The sequence below is a fragment of the Heloderma suspectum genome, chromosome 1, assembly GCF_057233095.1.
Source record: "Heloderma suspectum isolate Gila_16-S chromosome 1, 16-S_ref, whole genome shotgun sequence".
In the NCBI taxonomy this organism is placed as follows: domain Eukaryota; kingdom Metazoa; phylum Chordata; class Lepidosauria; order Squamata; family Helodermatidae; genus Heloderma; species Heloderma suspectum.
Genome location: NC_139458.1, coordinates 399,983,652 through 400,008,039, shown reverse-complemented (window position 1 = coordinate 400,008,039; position 24,388 = coordinate 399,983,652). Strand labels below are relative to the sequence as shown.

The 24,388-nt window shown below is 45.5% G+C and overlaps 1 protein-coding gene across 1 annotated transcript in view; it reads right to left on the bottom strand.

The window, feature by feature from the left end:
- Positions 1 to 24,388, bottom strand: part of USH2A (usherin) — an 809,138-nt gene that overhangs the window by 35,306 nt on the left and 749,444 nt on the right. The window contains exon 65 of the mRNA XM_084828794.1: positions 8,540 to 8,749. Within this exon, the coding sequence (XP_084684920.1) occupies positions 8,540 to 8,749 (210 nt within the window). The remainder of the gene's footprint in view (positions 1 to 8,539; positions 8,750 to 24,388) is intronic.

The window sequence follows — 24,388 nt, the reverse complement described above, 5'->3', positions numbered from 1 at the left end:
TTTCATATTTTATATGACTTAATTATTTTGTCTTCTTAGCCTTGGGTCTTTTTAAAGAGAAAGATGTGACTAAGGAAGTCTAATAATAATAATAATAATAATAATAATAATAATAGGTTGTATGATTTGCCATGTTTTATTAATGTGGGGTTAAGCATAGAATGTCTGTAGTAGACAGAACAGAGGCAGGACTTGTGATACTTGTATGCCCGTGAAGAACTTTGCTGAGAGGTGACTGGCTTGTGACAAACATGCAATTCTATCACCTGTAGTGGTAGTTGTTATATATTGGGGAACTGCATATTGCAGGTGTAAGAAGGGGGGAGAAATGACGAGACGACACAAGTAGATTTTGGTGTATATTCGGGCCACATTTATTGACACAAAACAATCTGCGAAAGCAAGCACAGGTGGGCACATCACTACACCAGCTATTCTGACCTTGTGCAGGGTGAGACATACGATGCGTGGGGCATGGCATCATCAGTCGCCACCCTGCAGATCCACCCATTTCTGGGACTGGGGGCCTTCCCCTGTCACCCCTCCTCGAGCCATGGAACTCGAGTGGGTGAGGAGAGTCAGCCTCAAAGGTAAGCCATATCTCCTGAACTCGGGCCACAAAACCCTGAGCTGGAAGCCTCGGGTCCCACCAGTCACCTGAAACAGTGCCTTCAAATGCTCGCTGGCCCTATTCCCCAACAAGGTGCCCACCCGGGTCTGCCACAGGAGAATGACAAGCCTCTGCTTAGCCGTTCTCCACTCCCCCCACTGTAAAAACTCCAGGATGCCCCTTCACAGATTGGTCATAAAGAACTTGTTGCCCAAGTCGATTAAACGAATACCGTCTTCCCTATAGAGCTCCCTCCTTGCATGAGAAATGTCTGGGTGTAACATAGTCCAATCGCCGTGTCTGGTTAGAAAGTTCCCTATATCCCTGTTCACCTTCTTCCATGCCCAGTCTAGTGGGCTCAAGACCATCCCGCCAGGCCAACCTTGGTAGCAGGCAAGATCACATGATGGAAATCCCCAGCCAGCAGAGCCAAATCAGCCGTAGATCGTCCAAGGCTTGCAGGATCAGGGCCTTGCCTTAAAGCAAGCCCAAGTCGTTCCCCCCCAGGTGCAAACCCAGAACCTGTGAGGGGACCTTCACCAGCTCATGCTAGAATAACTAGGGGTGTACGAAACCCTGCTTACCTGGCTCCGCCGGGTTCCGCAGGTGGAGGGAGGTGATCCGTTCCTCACCCTGGAATCCTCGATGGGGGGAGGTGATCCATTCCCCCCCCAGAATCCTGCCTCGCTGGCTCCACTCCACGGCCAGGCTGCGTAGCCGCCGGCTTGGCCAACCCACAGCGGGGCCTCCAGCTGCTGCCGGGCTGGTGCGAACACAAATGGCGTCCTGTGTAGGGGATGCCATTTGCGTCCCTACACCGGCCCGTGATAGGCTATGTAAATATTTACGTAGCCTATCTCGGCTAAAGCAGGGATGCAAATGGCGTCCCCTATGCCATTTGCGTTCCCACTTTAGCTGTGATAGGGAACGCAAAGGGCGGCGGCTACGGCGGCAGCCATTTGCGTTCCCTTTTTTTTCGCTGTGATAGGCTATGTAAATATTTACGTAGCCTATCACGGCGGAAAAAAAAGAGAATGCAAATGGCGGTCGCCGTAGCCACCGCCATTTGCGTTCCCTTAGTTTCGCCATGATAGGCTACGTAAATACTTACGTAGCCTATCACGGCTTCCGCGGCTGCCATTCGCAATGCAGCACAGATGGCAGCAGGTAGGTGCTCCGTTCTGGGCCCATTTCGCAGGGCAGGGGGGGTCTTCATTCCGCCACGGATTTCGGGGGGCCGAATGCGCTGACATTCGGCCTCACCAAGATCCGTGGCGGAATTCTCCTAGGAATAACGTGGGCAGGAGGCGCTCCCACCGCATGCCATGTCTGCCCAACCACTGGATGGTGGCATACCGGCTGAGCCTGAGCTAGGATCCACAGCTAGACGAGGAGGCCCTCTGACTAGTCCAGAACACCATGCTGTGCCCACAAATGAGCAACCACACTGGTTCCTGCACTCTCCAGCCATCTAGGATAACAGAAAGCAATATGTGAAAAACGGCGTCTCATATAATTAAGGTCCTGGCACAGGCCTCATGCAGGCCTGGTACACCTTGGAGCGCCACCTGCCCACCGACTGTACTTTGTCTGTTGTGAATCCGTGGACGTGGCCCCAATGCGGAATGAGGGTGTTCTGAAACGGAACGTTCCCAGGGCCAAAGCCTTCAAGGCCAGCCAGGTGACGATCCAGAACAGATATTTGGTTACGGGGGAAGCATCACTATGACAAACACAAAGGGCTGGGGAGATTCCCCCACACATTGAGAAATGCCCCCAAGGTAGTGACCAGGCATAACTCCTGTACTGAGTAGGGATGGGGGAGAATTTCTCCCCGAAACTTCGGGGGGCTGAGTGCCAACGTATTCGGCCCCCCGAAGTAGTTTCGGGGAGAAATTCTCTGCCCCCCCGCCCCCCGCCCCCCCAGAATGGGACTTACCTTTCCCGAACGTCGCTCCCGGCGGCGGGTCGCAGCGGCGGTTCGGCAGGGCTTCGACAGCGGCAGGGGCGGCAGCCGGTCTTTCGACCGGCTGCCGCCGCCGCCATTCCAAGAAAAGTAAAAAAAAAACAAACACCCCCGTGATAGGCTACGTGACGGTTAACGTAGCCTATCACGGCTAGATTTGCAAAGTCAGCCATGATAGGCTACGTAAATCGTCACGTAGCCTATCACGGGTGACTTTAAAAAAAAAAAGCGCGTACGGCTAATGGCGGCCCCCATAGGGAGCTGCCATTCGCGTTCCTTATTTGGTCGCTGTAGTCTACATAAAGATTTACGTAGACTACGGCGAAAAGGGCAACGCTATTTGCATTGCCCTTATTTTCGCCGTAGTCTACGTAAAGATTTACGTAGACTACAGCGACCAAATAAGGAACGCGAATGGCGGCTCCCTATGGGGGCCGCCATTTGCGTACGTGCTTTTTTTTTTTTTTAATTCACCCGTGATAGGCTACGTGACGATTAACGTAGCCTATCACGGCTGACTTTGCAGATCTAGCCGTGATAGGCTACGTAAATCGTCACGTAGCCTATCACGGGGGCGTTGTTTTATTTTTAACTTTTAGTTTCGCGGCCGGGCGAGGCAAGGCGCCTCCTCCCCGGCCTGAATTTCGGCCAGGCGAGGCGGGAAGCCTCCCCCCCGGCCTGAACTTCAGGGGGAGCAGCGAAGCGCCTCCCCCCACCGCGAAGCAAGCTGCGAGACCAGGTAAGTGACTTTCGTGCACCCCTAGTACTGAGGCAGGGAACAGTGACACTGTCACCCCCATCCCTGCTTGGTCGGACTTGGATTTCCTTAGCCGTATATGGACAACCTGCTGAGAGAATGTCACTGGATGTCACTGAATTGCAGTGCCTGCCCAGATTGGTCACCCTTGGCAGCCACCACCAGCTGGGAAATCCTAAATGCTCCGAAAAATGCCATCAGCGCCGCAGCATGGAACAATGTGGCCTCATATTGAGAGTTACACATGGAAGGCCACTACCCCTTCAAACCAAGCAGGATATCTGGTGACAGAGGGCGTCTGGAATCAGGGGACGCCGGGGACTAGGGATGTACAAATCCCTTACCTTGCTGTCTGCCGAGGGTCCGCCGGGGTGAGAGGTGATCCGTTCCTCCCCCCCGGAATCTTCACCTGCCAGCTCCGCTCCACGTTGACTCTGTGGAGCCGCCGGACAGCTCCAAAGCCCCAGCGATATGGCCGCCATTGCCATATCGCTGGCTGGACTGACGTACTGCGGACGCAAATGGCATCCGGTGTAGCGGATGCCATTTGTGTCCCTGCTCTTTGACATGATAGGCTATGTAAATCTTTATGTAGCCTATCGCGTGAAGGAACAGGGACGCAAATGGTGTAGTGGACGCTATTTGCGTCTGCAGTCCATCAGTCCAGCCAGCGATATGGCAATGGTGGCCATATTGCTGGGGCTTCAGAGCCAGCGGCAGGCAGGATCTGGCCAGTGAGGGACTTTTAGGGGTGCACGAAAGTCACTTACCTGGTCTCGCAGCTTTTCGCGGTGGGGGGAGGCGCTTCGCTGCTCTCCCCGTGAAGTTCAGGCCGGGGGGGGGAGGCTTCCCGCCTTGCCCGGCCGAAATTCAGGCCGGGGGGGAGGCTTCCCGCCTCGCCCGGCCGAAATTCAGGCCGGGGAGGAGGCGCCTCGCCTCGCCCGGCCGCGAAATTAAAAGTAAAAAAAAAACAAAAAACACCCCCGTGATAGGCTACATGATGATTAACGTAGCCTATCACAGCTAGATCTGCAAAGTCAGCCGTGATAGGCTACGATAATCGTCACGTAGCCTATCACGGGGGTGTTTTTTTTTCTTTTTCTTTTCTTGGAATGGCGGCGGCGGCGGCGGCAGCCGGTCGAAAGACCGGCTGCCGCTCCCGCCCCGGACGAAGACCCGACGAACCGCCGGTCGGACCCGCCGCCGGGAGGGACATTCGGGAAAGGTAAGTCCCGTCCTGGGGGGGGGTGGGGGGCGAGGGGGGCGGAGAATTTCTCCCCGAAACTTGTTCGGGGGGCCAAACACGTTGGCGCTCGGCCCCCCGAAGTTTCGGGGAGAAATTCTCCGCCATCCCTGGGGACTTTGCGGGGAGGCGGAGGTAGGAGATCCGATCCTCCACAGACTTCAGGGGCCCAGATTCAATAGAATCCAGCCTCATTGGGGTCTGTGGAGGATTTCTCCAACATCCCTACTGGGGACACCCTGTACCAGCCCTGGAGCACTGCCTGACCCTGAAGTTGGCCATATTGTTGGTGATGCCCTTCATCTTAGACCAGAAGGCCAGCGCTGACAGCCTGCTGCTAATGGTTTGCGCCAAAAGGCCCCTCTTATGAGCATGTACAGAGAACTGGAGCAAGTGCTCCACCGGAATGGGCCACAACTGCTGCAGCTGCGATGCTGTCCTGAAGACAGAGAACTGCCTACCTGCTTTGGTGTAGGAAGCTCACATGCTAGGGGCTATGGACTGCAAGATGGCCTGCTCTGACTCTTCCAGCCAATTTCCCAAAGGGCGGCTGGCATGGTGTCCAGCACTTCCTGTGCCCAGGGTGCCAGTTCTCGAAACCGCTGGGCCTGGTTATGTGACAAAGCATCAGCTATGGCATTGTCCAGGCCTGGAATATGCCATGCATGGAATAGAATATTAAAGTGTAGGCATGGTAATGTGAATGCCCGCACCAAAACCATAACCCTCTGATTGTGTGATGACAAAGAATTTATGACTTGGACAGTGGCCTGACTGTCATACCAAAAGTGCACCATGGAATTTGACAGCTGGTTGGCCCACAGATGAGCTGCCACATATATTGGGAAAAATTCCAAGAAGGTGAGCTCCTTGCTAATGCCCGTGTCCAACCAATCCACAGGCCACCGCTCAGAGCACCAGCGGTTCCTGAAAATGAGCCCAAAGCCCAGGGCCCCAGATGCATCAGACTGTATTTGCAGCTCCACCTCCAATAATAATTCTCTCCTCCAAAAGGAGATGTCGTTAAAAGAGTCAAGGAAGTGCAGCCAGACAAGCAAGCTGTCTTTCATGGCGGCCGTTACTCGGACTTGGTAGTGAGGGAGACGGAGGCCCTGCATAGTGTCACAGAGGTGTTGAAGAAGTGCCCTGCCAGGTGAAATTACTTTACAGGTGAAATTGAGGTGTCTGACCACTTCCTGAGGGGTGTGCGGCGTTACCTTCCTAGAACCCTATAGACCCAAGATCCTGCCTTTAAGGGCCAAGAGCTCGGCAGCTGGGAGCCTACAAGATTGGTTCACCAAGTCCATCTCAATTCCCAAAAACATGATGGAGGAAGATGGGCCCTCGGTCTTCTCCATCGCCAAAGGGACACCCAGTTCCTCCGCTAAGGCGGAAAACTCCTGCATTAGGTATGCACAGTGAGATGAACCGCCTGGGCCCGCAAATAAAAAATCATCCAGGTAGTGTACAGCACTCAGTGACCCAGTCCTGTCCCTCAAGGCCCACTCCAAGAAGAAACTAAGCTTCTCGAACATGGCACAGGACACTGAACACCCCATGGGGAGAGCTCTGTCCACATAAAATTGGCCTTGGAAGCTGAAACCTAACAGGTCGAAATCTTTAGGAGAGATAGGCAACAGGCGAAATGCGGATATGATGTTGCATTCCCCCATGAGGGCCCTAGGCCCTAAGGACTTCACCATTGCAACCGTGGCATCAAATGAGGTGTAATGAATAGAGCTCAGGTGTTTGGGGATGGCATCATTCACTGACCCGCCCCTAGGGAAACATAGGTTGTGAAACAACCTGTACTCCCCCACCGCCTTCTTTGGCACTAAGCCCAAAGGGGACACTCTCAGGTTGGGGAAGGGGGGGGGGAGTTGAATGGGCCAATGACCCTCCCCGCGGCCACCTCTTTATCAATCTTCTCCCTGACCACATGCTCAAAGCCGGCAACAGATTTCTGATTCTGGGAAATTTGGGCCCAGTGCTGGCCCAGAAACAGAATCTTAAAACCCTGAGAAAAACCCTCCTACAGATAAAGGGCATCATCCCAGAGTGGGTCCTCCTGAGTCAAGAGGCACCTCAACGGATCCAACTTAATTGGACCGGGCCCCTTTAGTCGGTGGTTGCGGGCTGCTGCCAGACTTTTTGCTGCCTGGCCATTCCCAGTTTGGGCCTCAAAAACTAGTCCTGGGGCAGCTAATGAAGGCATGCTGTCCCCCACAAATGGAGCATTCATGGCGAAACCTGCATTGGGATTGAGGGCGGAATGGAGGAGGCAAGGGGGGGCAGCGCTGCCAAATATCGGCTGGCTAGCCCCCACCCTGACATAACATGTGAAGGCCAATGGCTCTTGCGCACATCTCCTCCTCCCCCCCACCTGCAAAATCCCTCCCGCGCCAGGCAAGCCGGACACGGGGGGAAGGTACTAGTCACCACAGCAGGCTTGAATTGTCCCAGAAGGTGCATTGAGCTAGGGAAGGCTGTGAATGATGAGCAGTGTTTGGCAACCAATGGTGGAACCACTTTGTTCATATTTCTTTTTTCTGATGTTTGACAGGTCCTATAACCCCTCTCCTTCCTTTCTTTTGTTCTGCTGTCCCCTATACCAGGGGTGGGTAACTTCTGGGGGGAGCTGGGGGCCAATTTCACCTCCCTGGAACCCACTGGGAGCCCCACCACCATTCCCCTGCCTAATTCAGCATCAAAATTGTTCAGAGCAGGAGCAGAAAAAATAATTGGTGGCTTGCCGTTGCCGCTGAATTTTGGCAATGGTGACAAAAAGGGCCTATTTAGCTTTAAAACAAAGATAAACAGGTCCTCTTTTCTTGCTGCCCTGCTGCCAAAATCCAGCAACCAGCAAACCACCTTTTTCCCATCACCCCCACAACAAATTAACCAGTGAGTGGGGGGGGGGACAGTGGGGGCCACATGTGGCCTATGGGTTGCAGGTTGCCCACACCTGCCCTATACTGATGGCAGGAATCAACACTATAAGCTGAGCCCTCAGTCTACTTATCTTATATGTGGAAAGGCTTGATCTTGGTTCTGCTAGTTCATGGTATCTCATAAAGGCATGATTTTCTTCCAGAACCCTCCTAGTGTATTCCTTGATTTTATGAGGCGTAGAATTATCTGTGTCTACTACACTGTGGAAAGTACAGCAAAATACTGTATTAGGGACTAAAACCTTTCTCTCTGAAGTGCTAGTTTACCTCTTTCCTGCTTTTTCCAGTTTTCACTTGCAGTATAAAATGATACAGCCTAGAATTCTACACCCCCAGTCTAGCACCTCATTCTGTATGATGTATAGAATAACTCTTTGCAGCAAGACAGCAGCAAGGCAGCAGACAACTGCCTTAAAAGACCAAGTTCCAGTTCTCTAGAGAACAAATCTCTAGAGGTTGACTCCAAAGAGGTTGACTCCAAAGTAGTTCTTCAAGTTCCTGGACCATATGAAGGAAAGGTCTGATTCAGGAAGAGGCTTTTTTGTCTAGTCAACCTGAATCAATGTGCAGAATAAAGGAATGCAATAAAGGTGCTTTTTTAATTAGTGAAGATTTTTAAAAAATACAAATTGAGGAAGGAACCCATGGTCATCCTTTTATGAATGGGAGGTCTTCTCCTCTCTGCAGAAGGCTTCCAATCCAGTGAAGCATTTCTGCTGATGGAATGGGGGAGGAGGCGATATTTGGTGATTCCCTCTTCCCCCTGCAGTCCCCGTACAAAAATAATCTTCTCCAGAGAGTTGGGGACCCTCTAGAAGAGTGGGGGAGGTGGCACTGGAGGCTACAAAGGAAGGAGGGATCAGCAAAAACTGCCTCCCCCATCCCTTTCCACTGGTGGGAGCATTCTGAGTGTAACTGCTCAGGCAATGCTCCCACAAATTGAAAAGAACCTGTACCAAGCTTCAAATATTTCATCAGCTCAAAGAGAAACTGTCTGATGAATACTCACCACCACCACATCCTTTCCTTTGGTGTTATTTGAGAACAGCCTGTAGAGACTGACTATTCCATTGGGCTTAAGAGGAGGGCTGATGTTCACCACAGCTGAAGTAGAAGCCACCGTATCAAAGAGTGGTGCGTGAAGTCCTTGAGGAGGTGCCGGGCCTGTCTTACACTGGGTCCAACTGCTAGCTGTCCGGCCTGCAGAGTTTACTGACCGAACCTTAAAAACACAAATAACAGCATCCAAGTGGTGAGATTCAGAACGGCCCTAAAACAGTCTCTGGAAAAGAGAAACAGCAGTCACAATAGCAATTTAACCGCCACTATATTTAGCTAGCTAGCTATTTTTAACAGTGTGTGTGCTGCCTTTCTACAAATAGTATTCAAGACAGTTAACTAGGAAATGTCATAAAAATACAATATGACATAATATAAAAAATACAAAACATGCTATAGCAGCTCCAATAAAACACATGAACAACACCAAATTCAGCCAACTAGTAAACAGAATTAAACAAGAAAAGCCTGTCAAAATAGGGCACACTTTGCCTGGTGCTTAAAAGGTATGGTGGCCATGTGTCCTACTTTACAGAAGACAGTCCTCCATTTGAAGGTGTCCTCTATTTGAAGGGCTGACCAGTCCAAGTCCGGTTTAAAGATAAAGAACCATAATAAGAAGGCAGAGCAGGTCACCTGGTCACAGTCTTCCCCACTATGGTGAGATGATGATTTTCACTAACAGACTGTCCCCTAACTTAAATATGTATTCCCCAGTAATAGCAGACCACATAACAGAGACACAAACACAGGGACCAAACTGCAACAGGCCCAGATGCCAACTCTGGCCCCATATCTACTCAGGCAACATTATTACAGGACCTAATCATGTTAGCCACAACATCTAGGGTTTATTCACCTGCACATTTTCTAATGTGATACATGCTATCATCTGCCAGAAATGCCTTCTTGCACTCTATATAGGACATATAAGCCAGTCCCTACAATAAATAAATAAACGGACACAAATGACATTGTTCAGAAACCAGTAAAATATCATTTCACCATACCAAGGCACTCTGCTATTCATCCATATTTAAATATTTATTTATTTATTTATTTATTTACTGCCTTTTCAAAGAGAGGGTCCACTGTGGAACTGCTGAATTACAATTAAGAAGTTCAATTCTATTCATTTGAGTATGAATAGAAACAATGGTTTCCTGTCCCATCTTAGCTTTGCTAAATTGACTACTATTGTAAAAGACTGAAGAGCTAATATTTCATACATTCAAGCTCTAACTGAATTGTCACTGTCTTTTGCACTAGCATTTAATTTCCCTGACCTCATTGCTTACAAGTGGCCTCTAGTCCACAAAAGCTTCTGCCATAATAAAGCTTCTGTTAGACTTTGAGGTGCCACAAGACTCTTTGTTGTTTTTGCTGTAATCAGACACGGCTACTCCTCTGGAAACTGATAGGCATTATTATCCGAAGATGGAATTGTCCCCCTTGCTTCACTTAAGATGCTACTGTATCTGAACTTTCTACATTTTTGCAGCAGACATATGAGTAGCACTAAGCTGACTGCTAGACAATATTTAAAGCTTGTTTTATTTGTATTTATTTATTTTACTGGGGAATATGTGTGTGTGTTTGTATTCCCCATTAAATTCATTAATAAAAGGGACAAGTACATTTCCTATCTGAACTGCTGAAGACTGGTACAGGTGCATGCATACAGGTGTATTTAAGAAAACAGTTATTTCAAAGAACTTTTGCGTGTTCCTTTCTATTAAGATTTCTGTGAATATCTGGCTTCTTTAAATGTTAAGTTGACATACATCCTAGCAAATGCTGTCACAGTACTCTCGATATTGACAAGTCCAGCTGCTCTCTGGCACAATTGAGCATCCATTCAACTTTTTGCTGAGAGGTTTAGTGCTAGACTGGGTAGGATGGAAAGTTATAACAGCATGCTAGTAACTGTGCATCACAGTTTTCAAGCATCTCAGACCTACTGCATTAGGTCAGACAGTGCAAACCACAACCCTCCCTTTCTCCATCCCTACTCCTTGGTCCCTTTACCAGGAGTAAACATCGGCTGAGGTTGTAAGAGCTGACCTCTTTGAGAAATGTTGGGTCATGGACACAGGGCAACCATCAATGCTGACTTGATGTGTAGATAGGACTGGCAGTATAGACAAGGTGGTATATACTGTTGAGTCAATAGAACCAGCATATTACTGAGGTTCTGCTTACTTGTATTCAGCCAACAAGCCAGGGCTGAAGGTAAATGGGTTTTCAGAGGACACTGGTTTGTTAATGGTATTAATGCGACTGATCATACAGCACCACTCACTTATTGCTTAATATAAAAATACACTCTTAAAATGTCGGCATTTCTTCTATTATTCATACTACTTTTGTCAAAACATTCACTTTGTTATGTCAATCAACGTACATGGGAAGTGAGCTGCAGTTCTAGGATTCCAAGATCCAGTTGCTAGAATTGAGCCTGATTAAAAACTTATATTCTTTAAGAACTGTGTCTACTGATTTTGTTTTTGTCAGCTTCCCAAAACCAGGGTGATCTGCACACTATATGAAACTCAGCACTTATTAAACATGGCCTCCAACAAATCTGCATGAAAATTAAATTTCACTTTCATCAAGGAGAGAATAAACATATGGAAGGATGTATAATCTTATTTATCAAATACCATTTGTATAATTAAACACGAATAGCATAAAAGGTTGACTTAGGTCATCATTTGCATGAGTAAGTAATTTGTAGGATGTCAGGTACAATAGATGGAATAGATGGATGTGCGAGTGTATAGGGTTAAATTAGGCTCAATAACAGCAACACACACAGTGATCAATCAGAATGATAGATCTAAATGGCGATACAAGGAGACCGTCTGTGTGATTTTTAGTATTAAGTATTCCTTAGTAAGCTTTCATGTCGAGCAGTTCTCACTGTAGTAAAACATGCTCTTGTGTGATATCTGTTACACTTGGGGGGGGGGTTGAATTTACTTAAAAATGGAAAACAAATATAGCCTTCCAGTCTTCCAAATGTACAGCCAGGAAATACTGAATCCTTTAGAAAGGGAAGGCTTAAGGAGAGCAGCAAAATTGTCTAGCTGTTGTAGGCTGTGATCTAGACATTCTAGATTCAACTGCAACTGAAGAATCACAGTTACATCACTACTGCTAGAAGATGTAATAAAAAGGAACAGCGTTAGCAGCCCTAGCTGTGACATTTCACTACACGGATCTCTGCAAAACATTTCTAATGTATGTCTCATGACTGCAAGAAGATGAAGAAACCATCCCGTATCAGTGAAATCTTTGTTGTAAAGATTTAACAATCTAACCAAGAAATTGGACACAATCCTCTTGAAATTATTTTGGGGGGGATCCCCTTGATTGTATCCAAAAGTTAAGGGTGCTTCCAGTGGAGGCTGGTGGCTCTGATTTCGGTGGTTCTGTGATTCCATTCTGGGTTTCAGTCAGAACCAGCCAGAACTCTAAAGGAGATATCCAAGGTGTTGAACCCATTTTGGGGATAGGGGTCAGCACCGTGGATAGCTCATTTAGAGTTCTGGCTGGTTCTGACTGAAACCCAGAATGGAATCATAGCCCCACATAAATCACAGTCACCAGCCTCCACTGGGTGTTTCCAGACAGCTGCTTTCCCCCATAGGCAGTTGCATTAAACAGGGGGTGGGGAGTATTATGTATGTGGGGCTTTGACTCTGTCATATACTTCAACTTTTGACAGATGAAAACAGTGATTCCCTCTTCTCATAGCAAGGATCAATGCCTGAATCCCCTTCTATGCACTGATACTTGCTATGTTTTATACATCACTGAAGGCCCTCCCCACTGCTGAAAGCTATGTTAATAAATGGTCCAGTTTTCTCTCTGTTTTTTAAATGATGCATATTTAGCTGAACTTTAATCTTTCCAATGGCCTGTTTTGCCTTTACTACAGAATAGCTTGAGCTCGAATGCATTAAGCAACTTTTAATACCTGAATAAGTGGATATGGAGTACCGTGGGAGGCAGAAGGGAAAGAGCACACTGGTATAATGTGCTTAAAACAACCAACAAAGAATCCACTTACACACTGCCTCGAGCTCAGCAAACGTATAATTTTAAAGGAAAGAGAGGGTTGTTCTTTTGCTTGAAGATAGCCTAGGAATTACTCGACCTTAGGGGAGCTGGGGGTGGCGACGGCCAACAGGAAGCTCTGGCGTGGGCTGGTCCATGAAGTCATGAAGAGTCAGAAGCGACTGAGCGAATAAACTACAACAAGCCTAGGAATTATGCCCACTGCATTGTAGCACACCCTACACTGAACAGACTGCATTGTAGCACACCAAACTTACACTGAACAGACTTGCATGGGTTGCATTTCTTGTCTAATTTTCTAACTCTTAACGGCTGCTGAAATATAAGGAAATAATTTACGAAGTAGTGGGAATGCCCTTGCAGAAAAAAGTCTGAGACCAAGTTTTTTAATGTATGGTCCCCCATACGTGAGTGGGAGCTTAGCTTGTCCATCACCCTGAAAAATATTTTTACTTTTTTATTTTAACGTTTCATCAGAATATAACTCTGCATTTCTGCTAAACCGAAGCAACATAACTATTAGATTTCTGACATGCGCCTGCTCTCTCTTTACAGAATCAAATAGGGTCAGGATTCCTTACGTTAATCTCAGGGGGAGCCTGCGGATGGGTGGCTGGATCAGATGGTACTTGGGGTTCCACTCCAGCTTTTCAGTTCAATGACTGTAGCTACCAGTACGTGTGGCAAACTTGTACAATCACACAAGTAACACCATTACCACCCCAAAGCAGACAGATAAAGTAGATTTAGAGGTGCATGATCACCTGCGCTGCTCTGCTGAGCGGAGTGGATAAAAACAGAAAGAAGAAAAGAAAAGAAAAAACAACAACAAGGCAGTCAAGCTGAGACAACTTATTCTATGGGAATAATCTTCCCTTATTAAGAGAACTGAAAACTTGAACTGCGTGTGCATACACATTAACAGCAGAGGGAGTGCAATTACAGCAACTGAAAGTCATTTGGAGAGAAAATGGTCTGAGTGGGTTAATCTAAATTAAGGAATGAACATATATATATATATATATATATATATATATATATATATAAGAAATAAGCTAAGTTAAGAGCTATACTATCATATTTATGCTAGACATCAAAGGCAAGTCCTGCCATTAGGCTATTATATAAGTTAAGAACAGCCATCTCTGGAAGTTTTAATATTACATTCAAGATGAATACATATAATTCACATCTGAGAATCTTAAAATATCCTTCAGGTAATAGATTCAGGTCTATGCCTTCTGGTCTATGGCAGAGAAAATGGGAACAGAAAGTACTTGTGCCTTGAATTCGTTGACTATATATTGCTTCCTTTATAATGTAATCTTACATCATGCTGCGCAGACCCCTATCCAAACCCCTGCCAAAATCTCTATCATCATTAGAAGGTGCACAGGCTTGAGAAGGCCATAAGAGGGCTCCAGATTCATCTACACAAGCAGTAATTCAGATGTCTTCATCTTCAGTTTCTTGGCCACCTGCCCAGACAGCACTTCAAAAAAAGGGAAAGCTCTGTAGCATCCATCTACTTAGAGAACTAAAGAATTCTAGGCGCAGCAAAGGGAAACTTGTTTGGTAGCTGAAAAATGTGCCTTCATACAGTCCTGTTCCTGCGGAGGGGTAATGGAAAGGCCGGATGACACCAAATCTAAAAGGGCAGCCAAGGTTTGTATCAAGTGATTGTGCTACAGACCTCAGCCATAAGATATGGCAGAAGAATGGTCCCCAGAAGCCATTCCTTTGGTGACTGTCTTCAGCAATTGCTCCACTGCTAAGTGACCCATGTTGCCTTCCCCTCAAAGTTACAGGGAAAAGCTTTGTTACTACACCAGAGCTGATGAAGAATGGACCTAATGTTAAACATTTCAATTTAAACAAATGTAATTTCCCAGTTTTCCTAATAAGGTAAAAGGCTTTGGAATGAACTCCTCAAGGAGATGCTTCAGCACATCACCTCTAGGACTTTCAGGAAACTGCAAGGAACATCTTTACAAGTCATATTTTTAAATATGCACTTTTTATAGTTGCATTATTTTGGAGTCATTAGCAACCCTGAACATGAGATAAGGCACAGTTTAGATAAATAAACATTACAGGTCTTGAATCATAGCAACTTACAGTAACTCATGTGACGCACGAGGTGAAAAGCATGGTGTGCCCCAGATGCCACTTGGTCTCCAGTGACAATTCTGGATCTATCAGTACTCCCAAGCTGAAAACCTGGTCCTTTAGAAAGAGTGCAACCTGATCCAGAACAGGTTGAACACCCATAATCTCCCTCACAGGTTCATGGCTTCTGGAGGCCTGCTGCAGCATTAAAGCCAAGTTTCTGGTGCAGGGTGGGATCACTGCTGCATAGAAACTAGTGTGAAGAGCCATCAAGCTGAAGGCTGAGGATGCCTTCAAGGTGGCCAGTTTTGGTGTTGCCTGGGATGGAAAAGTCTTATTCGACATTTGGTTTCCATGGACTGCTATTACAAGGGACAATGGGCTTGCTGACTTCAGGGATGGAAGGTCTCAACCATAGACTGTCTAGTGGTTAAAGAGATGTGCCTCTGCTAATTCTTAAGACATAAGCCTAATTTGTGGAGGATGTCTATCAATACCTACTAGTTACTATATTCACTATATAATAAACTGTTTTGCTAGACTTTTCATTCTTCTAACATTTAATGCTTTACCATTTGGTCTAGAAATAACTTTTCATTTTTGAAAAGTGGTTTAAGTTTATGATATATGTTTATGTAGTTGGAATAGAAAGGCCAACCTTTATTGGGTCCAATCCTGCGAGTAATCTCTCAGGAGAGGGTGAGAAAATCAAGACAAATTTGATCTGTTAGGCAATAAAAGCTGGCAAGTCAACTCTGGAACACATACATCTTAATGGTGCAAAGTATTATTTACAACAACAGCAAAAAATGTCCACTTCCAGAATGGGTTCCCCTCATGGTAAAGAGACAAAACAAAGTATTTAATAAGTCTGACATAAAAAGGCTATCAAAGTTTCAGACAATCCTTGTTCCGTTTAATATTCTATCACATCAGTAACAAAAATGAGATGCAAACATGTTTAACTCCAAAAGGCAGACAATTTAATAATTTGTTTCCTATGGGTACATAATGAGATAGTTAAAACATTCCCAAGAGTGAGATAAGCAGATATTAAAAGGTCTTTCCAATACCTATAATGGCTAAGGGCAACAGCTAATTCAATAGATTCGATCAAAATCACTACTTCTTTCAGAGCTGCTGATTTATTACTTTGGCTGTAGTTAGTCATCACTCATTTTAGTTTGCTTTTCAGTGCTCATAAATTATGCCTTATAAATAAAAAGATACAATCAAGGAAATCATATCAATTCATCTATGGCCCTGGGGTGTATTTTCCCATGGTACACTAATGTCTTTTAAAAAGATAGGCTTGTCATGGTGTTTGAATATGTCACAGTCACAATCTACCTAAGGAGGTCTGGCCAGAGTTGAGCCTAAACAGGCTCATAACTAATGTGGAGGGATGCATAAATCAGATGCCTTTGTTTTATTTAATGAATAAACATAGATTCATAAACAGTTTGCTTGTTGTACATAGAGATTTGCAATGGTAGAAACTTTGATCTGCAAAAATGGCTGTTTTATTTATCTGATTTCCAGGTAATTTGAGATCAGTTTCCTGTTATGCCAGCAAAGCAGCAGAGAATACTAAAATATATTGGGTTGGATTCAATGATGTCATTCCATTGATGGGACTGTTTTCCTCAACAGGACAAGGAAGAGGGTGATCCCCACACACCCTATGGAGGAAAACTTACGGAGCAGATTTTTGGGCAGCACAGAGAGCTGCAGTGGAGAGAAGAGAGAAAGAGAAATTCCCTTTGTGCTAGCACACCTCTGCTAGTATGACATTGAATTTAACCCATTATTTCTATTATTATTGACTATTCGGTTGAATTTATTTGTATCCCCGCATCTCTATTAAAATAACAACCCATAAAAATACTAAAAAATATATGGTTCTACAAAATTAAAGTCAATTAAAAGCTGTATAAAATGGCACAGTGAGAACAAAAATTACTCCCCAAAGGTCTGTAGAAAGGAACATGCATTTATTTGCTTCCTGAAGGCCAATAGGTGGCCAGCAGGAAGCCAGCCCTGTAGGCCTCCAAGGGGGGAGTATTCTGTGCCACAACACAAAAGGCCCTTCTCCTGGTAGATGTCAAGCTCACCTCTGACAAGATGGACATCCTGAGCATAAGTAATTTATATCATAAAGTGTAACCTCTTATAGAAAGCCATTTATATGAAGCTCTGCACTCTATATTTACAATGAGAATAGAAAACTAAGGCTGGGATCCCTTGAGCATGCCCAAGCATTTTTGTAACAAAAGAGAGTCTCTGTGGCGTTCTCATTGTGGTTCATAGTGCTTCAGCAGAAGCCACTCCAAATAGTCCATGCGCACAGACAGATCCTGGCCTAAATTTGGAAATATCATGAAAATACATAAGCAGCAACATTAATACATCTGATAAGAAAACTCTGCTGTCCATGGGCTGTAACTCTGTATCTATTAAACTGCAGTACCTCCATTTTCAGTAGTTATAACAGCCAAATGTCCACCCCGTCCCCATTTCCAGTGATAGTTCAACCCTGACTAATGAATGGCGGGGACTAGCAACATCATATTAATGACTGCCTAGGGAATGACTGACTAGGGAATGCTAGGTGGGGACTAGCAAAATCATATTAATATGGCATCATGCCTTGTTTGTGAGCCTCCCTGAGAGGGAGGCCACTGTGGATGGGCAGAATTCTGAACTAGAGAGGCTATTCATTTGGCCTAGCATGGAAATTCTTTCAAACCAATGGTGTACAAACACAATGTTTCCCAAACTTCTCACAGATGGGACACATTAAAATTAGAACCATACTTAACTTTTCTTCTGAAAGTATGTCAAGGTAAGAACCACTCACCTGCAGTTGAGGCCACCCCTATGTTTCCCCATGAGTCACTGTTCTAGACATGTCTCCTGACCAGAAGAAGCAGAATGGTCTTCTCATGCAGGCCAGCCACCTCTGGCCATGGCAAGCCACCTCTGCGGATGGCAGTTCTGCTGAATCTCTAGACCAGGTGACTGAGTAGTCCAAAGGCATTTAACTCATACGTGCTAGAATTACCCAACCCTAGTGGGGCCTGAGTGGAAGGACACACAGCCAGAACAGGAAATCATGCAGAGATTCAAGGCAGCCTGTTCTATGGGTGGATAACTTGGGTCTCACAAGGGATTGTAATTATTTAATTACTTTACTTCTCATGGTGCACTAAGATACTCTGGCTTGGGTATTACTGCTCTTCCTGATAAATGGCTCTTCAGTGCCCCTCTAAGGTCTCAGGCAGAGGTCGCTCACATCAGCTGCTACTTGATCCTTTTAACTAGAACAGGGGTTTCCACCTTGGTGCTCGTGGGCACCAATGTGCCTGCAGACCCCTCTCTGGGTGCCTGCCAGGCTCCCTGTCCTCCTGATTTTTATTATTTCTTAAGACATTTTTACAGTTTTTAATGTGAAGTGCTGCCCTCCAGCGCCATCTTTATTTGGGCTCGAAAAAAGTGGTTATGTGTTTCGGAGCTCAGCCCCCACCTCTGCCTGTTACTTAGGTTCTTGGGCAAGTTACTTTTCTTTTAGTCTCACCACTTTGCTGTCTACAAAATGGGTCTTTTGAGATTGGCCCTGTCCACCATGGCAGCAATTTTATAAATGAGCAAGACACCTCACCCCACAGGGTGACTATTTTGTGAGAGTGCCCACAACAGTCCCTTAAAAGTCCAGATATTCTCACTGGCCCCAAAATGTTGCAAGCCTCTGAACTCAAGATTCCAGGATTGGACCTGGGCCCTTCTTCACGCGGAGCACGTGCTCTACCTCTAGGGATGGCAGAGAAATCTGGAACGGATTCAAATAAGTTTGAATTTCCATGAATCTGATCTGCGGATTCCATAGCAGACTGGCTTTTCCCAAGTCACACAGATTCCATGGATTTGTGGGCCAGTTTTTCACTTGTGGGAGGGGATTTGTGCTAATTAGCATTAGCGATAATGCAAATTAACACACAGAGAATGAAAACCCTGGGAAAAAAAATCGAATTCCGTCAATGAGCAGATGCTGGAATGAAAGGCAGCTGACAATCTGTGAAACACAGATGGAATGGATTTAACAAAATCCGTACATACCACTCAGCGACAGTTCCTCCCCCATGTTGCCCTAGATACATGGACCTTTGCTAAAGCCTCAGAAATAAAAGAAAGAAAGAAAGAAAGAAAGAAAGAAAGAAAGAAAACTAATTTCTGACCTCAGTTGAGCTGTTAATGTCAAACTCATCAAGCTGGACCTTGATGACTGACAGCATTTTTTTTGAAGTGTTGCAAAGGGCCTAGCTGTAGTGCTTTAATTTTAGCTTCATTCAGCTGGAGAAAATTTAGTTGCATTTAAAATTTTATGGCCAGCAAACAAGCCTCCAAGAGAGAGGCAGCAGAATCAATATCGTGCTTAAGTGAAATATAAATCTGGGTTGCATCAGCATAATAGTGAAAGCCAATCCCTACACTTATGAATAAGGTGTCTCACAGGCAACATATAAATTGTCAACAATGGTGGGGCTAAGAATAGAGCCCTGAGGGATACCACATGTCACATCAATGGGAGAGGAAGGCACATATATGCATGTGAACGTGCGCGTGCGTGAGTGCGTGCGTGCATGCGTGCGCGCGCGCACACACACACACACACACAACTTCAATATAAAACAGATAACTGCTGCCATATATGCAGTTTGAATGTAACTGATTCAAAGCACTGACAGACTTGACTGGTTTCAGGATGAGATCCAGTGCTGTCAGTCAGCTGACAGAACTGCTTCCAATACTGGAACGGGAAGGGGGGGGCAATTCCTCCCCCCACCCCCAGCCCTCTGCACACCCTGAAAAGCTGTTCTGGAGAACTGACAAACTCTCTAGAGCAGGTTTTCAGGTGATACAGGTAGCTGCAGCGGGGAGGGGAAGAAAGTCTCATCATGCTAGTGGACACTGGATTTAAGCCTCAGAGTGGAACTTAATCAAGAATTAATTAACAAATTGCAGGTGGAGAAAAACTTGTAATGACTCTCAATGGACATGGCTTAGATTAGAGGTCATTTGAAGTCTTACTCAGTGGTGGTGATGGTGCAGAAAAAATCTAACCCACCTGCTACCACACAATCTCATACAGACGGATTCTGCATGGTTAAAAGAGCTTTTATTCCCCCCCACACACACACACACTTTCTAAGGTCTTTGGCAGGTTTAGAACAAAAACTGACTGGCTGATTTTTTTATGCAAAAAATTGTTCATACCTGTTCCAATTTGACATCATCATGGTTTCAAAGTAGGCAGCAGAGGTATAATTTAATTGGATACATTCCCGTTACTTATACCCAAGGATGTGGAAAGAAGATTTGCTTCCATTCACCTGCCCACTCAACCCATATCTATCTGGACTAGTACTATCTGGACTAGTTTGTCAAGACAAACCGATGCATATAATAAATGTGCACTAGCTTGAAAAACCCCTTCATGGATCACTGCCTTGTTGTGGTGAAGGGGCTTGAAGGAAATGGCAACCCATTCCAGTATTCTTGCCAAGAAAACCCCATGGAACGTATCACAAGGCTCAAAGATATGACACCAGAAGATGAGCACCTCAGGTCGGAAAGTGTCCAATATACTACTGGGGAAAAGCAGAGGGAATTTCCAAGTAGCACCAGAAAGAGTGAAGCGGCTGGGCCAAGGCCGAAAGGACACTCAGCTGTGGATGTGTCTGGTGGTGAAAAGAAAATCCGATGCTGTAAAGAACAATATTGTTTAGGAACCTGGAATGTAAGATCAATGAAACAAGGTAAGCTGGAGGTGGTCAAACATGAGATGGCAAGATTGAACATCGACATCTTGGGAATCAGCAAACTAAAATGGACAAGCATGGGCGAATGTAATTCAGGTGACCATTATATATACTACAGTGGGCAAGAATCCCTTAGAAGAAATGGAGTAGCACTCATAGTCAACAAAAGGGTGGGAAAAGCAGTACTGGGCTACAATCTCAAAAATGATAGAATGATCTCAGTACGAATCCAAGGCAAACCATTCAACCTCACAGTAATTCAAGTCTATGCCCCAACCACTGAGGCTGAAGAAGCTGAGGTTGATCGGTTCTATGAAGACCTACTACAACACCTTCTAGAACTAACACCAAAAAAAGATGTCCTCTTCATCATAGGGGATTGGAATGCTAAAGTAGGAAGTCAAGAAATCACCAGGATAATAGGCAAGCATGGCCTTGATGTACAAAATGAAGCAGGACAAAGGCTAATAGAGTTTTGCCAAGAGAACACGCTGATCATAGCAAACCCTCTTTTCCAACAGCACAAGAGGCGACTCTACACATGGACATCACCAGATGGTCAATATCGAAATCAGATTGATTGTCCTTTGCAGCCAAAGATGGAGAAGCTCTATACAGGCAGTAAAAAGCTGACTGTGGCTCAGATCATGAGCTGCTTCTTGCAAAATTTCGCTTTAAATTGAAGAACGTAGGGAAAACCACTAAACCATTCAAGTATGACCTAAATCATATCCCTTATGAATATACAGTGGTGGTGAGGAATAGATTTCAGGCATTAGACCTGATAGACAGAGTGCCTGAGGAACTATGGACGGAGGTCCGTAACATTGTTCAGGAGGCAGCAACTCAATCCATCCCAAAGAAAAGAAATGCAAGAAAGCAAAGTGGCTGTCTGATGAGGCTTTACAAGTAGCTGAGGAAAGGAGGGAAGCAAAAAGCAAGGGCTAAAGGGGAAGATATACCCAACTGAATGCAGAGATCCAGAGAATAGCAAGGGGAGACAAGAAGGCCTTCTTAAATGAACAATGCAAAGAAATCGAGGAAAACAATAGAATGGGAAAGACTAGAGATCTCTTCAAGAAAATCGGAGATCTCAAGGGAAAGTTTTGTGCAAAGACGGGCGTGATAAAGGACAAAGAAGGCAGGGTCCTAACAGAAGCAGATGAGATTAAGAAGAGGTGGAAAGAATACACAGAAGGATACAGGAAAGATCTGAATGTCCCTGATAGCCATGATAGTGCGGTCACTGAACTTGAGCCGGACATCCTAGAGAATAAAGTCAAGTGGGCCTTAGGAAGCATTACTAACAACAAAGCTAGCGGAAAAGACAGTATTCCAGCTGAGCTATTTAAGATCCCAAAAGATTATGCTGTTCAAGTGCTGCACTTAATATGCCAAGAAATTTGGAACACTCAACAATGGCCACAAGACTGGAAAAGGTCAGTTTACATTCCAATTCCAAAGAAGGGCAATGCCAAAGAGTGTTCAGACTACCGTACAATTGTGCTCATTTCACATGCCAGCAAGATTATGCGCCAAATCCTACAAGCTAGGCTTCAGCAGTATGTGAACCGAGAACTACAGGAAGTACAAGCTGGGTTTCGAAGAGGCAGAGGAACTAGAGATCAAATCGCCAACATTCGCTGCATCATGGAGAAAGCAAGAGAATTCTAGAAAAACATCTATTTCTGCTTCATTGACTACGCTAAAGCCTTTGATTGTGTGGATCACAACAAACTGTGGCAAATTCTGAAAGAGATGGGAGCACCAGACCACCTTATCTGTCTCCTGAGAAACCAGTACGAGGGTCAAGAAGCAACAGTAAGAACCGGGCATGGAACAACCGATTGGTTCAAAATTGGGAAAGGAGTACAACAAGGCTGTATATTGTCGCCCTGCTTATTTAATTTATATGCAGAGTACATAATGAGAAACGCCGGGTTGGATGAATCACAGGTCAGAATTAAGATTGCCGGGAGAATTATCAACAACCTCAGATACTCAGATGATACCACCCTAATGGCAGAAAGCGAAGAGGATCTAAACAGCCTCTTGTTGAGGGTGAAAGTGGAGAGTGCAAAAGCTGGTTTGAAACTCAACATTAAAAAAACTAAAATCATGGCATCTGGCCCCATCACTTCCTGGCATATAGAAGGGGAAGAAATGGAAGCACTGACAGATTTTACTTTCTTGGGCTCCAAGATCACCGCAGACGGTGACTGTAGCCATGAAATTAAAAGACGCTTGCTCCTTGGGAGGAAAGCTATGGCCAACCTAGACAGCATAGTAAGAAGCAGAGACATCACCTTGCCGACAAAGGTCCGTCTAATCAAAGCTATGGTTTTCCCAGTAGTAATGTATGGCTGTGAGAGCTGGACTATAAGGAAGGCTGAGCGCCGAAGAATTGATGCTTTCGAACTGTGGTGCTGGAGAAGACTCTTACGAGTCCCCTGGACTGCAAGGAGGTCAAATCAGTCCATCCTAAAGGAAATCAACCCTGAGTGCTCATTGGAAGGACAGATAATGAAGCTGAAGCTCCAATATTTTGGCCACCTAATGCGAAGAGAAAACTCCCTGGAAAAGACCCTGATGCTGGGAAAGACTGAAGGCAAAAGGAGAAGGGGACGGCAGAGGATGAGATGGCTAGATAGCATCACGGATGCAATGAATATGAACTTGAGCACGCTCCGGGAGAGAGCGCAGGACAGGAAGGCCTGGCGTGCTATGGTCCATGGGGTCACGAAGAGTCGGACACGACTGAACGACTGAACAACGAACAATGCAAAGAGAAAAGTCACAGGAAAAGACCCTGATGCTGGGAAAGATTGAAGGCAAAAGGAGAAGGGGACGGCAGAAGATGAGATGACTAGATAGCATCACCGATGCAATGAATATGGACTTGAGCACACTCCGGGAGAGAGCGGAGGACAGGAAGGCCTGGCGTGCTATGGTCTACGGGGTCACAAAGAGTCGGATACGACTGAACGACGATGACGAGAAGAGAGATTGAAAAAGGCAGTAGTGAGACTGTTGCTTTAAAAATCCCTCAGTTGATCCCCATGAATTGCTTCTTCCCTTTCCCAATCTCCTGGTCTCAGACACCAAAAGGCTACTCAGTTAAGATGGTCACACGACTTACAAAACATACTGAGCACCTGAATTAAAATACAAATGATTACTTCAACAATAATGTATTAGAGAGTTTTCAAAAAGAATTTTGTTCACAAAGAGCCTAACTGCAAGAAAAATATCCCCTCAGGTACATTAAATTGTAAATGGAAAAAGAGAGAGAAAAAACCCAGTCTCTAAAATAAAGTGATCTGTTTTGGAAGGAATCCTAGCAATTACCTCATTGCTATTAAGTTCATTGAAGTTTAAGGAAAATTACATCATTAGGAAGAGTAGGAAATCAAGTAAACGGACAGCCATCATTAGTGGTGAAACATGGGCTCCCTCAGGATGCCAGGCACTTTAGCATACACTTGCCAACTGGAATTTACACACTTCTCAGCTTCAGCTATGCAGGATCACTATGAGCATTTCTACACAAGGCTTTTATTGCACGCTTGTGACTGGTCACTCATGGAAGTTTGTGGATCCTTCACACGATGTCATCAACCTCCAGGGCATCTCCTGTGCTTTCTGACCTTTATCCCACTTTTTAAAAGATCAGAGTTAACCTGATAAGAAATGTTAATCCAATCTATTTGCTATGTGTAATGACGGAGTTGTGCTATAACCACAGCAGCATCTAGACTTAGGGATGGCGGAGAATTTCTCCACGAATCTTC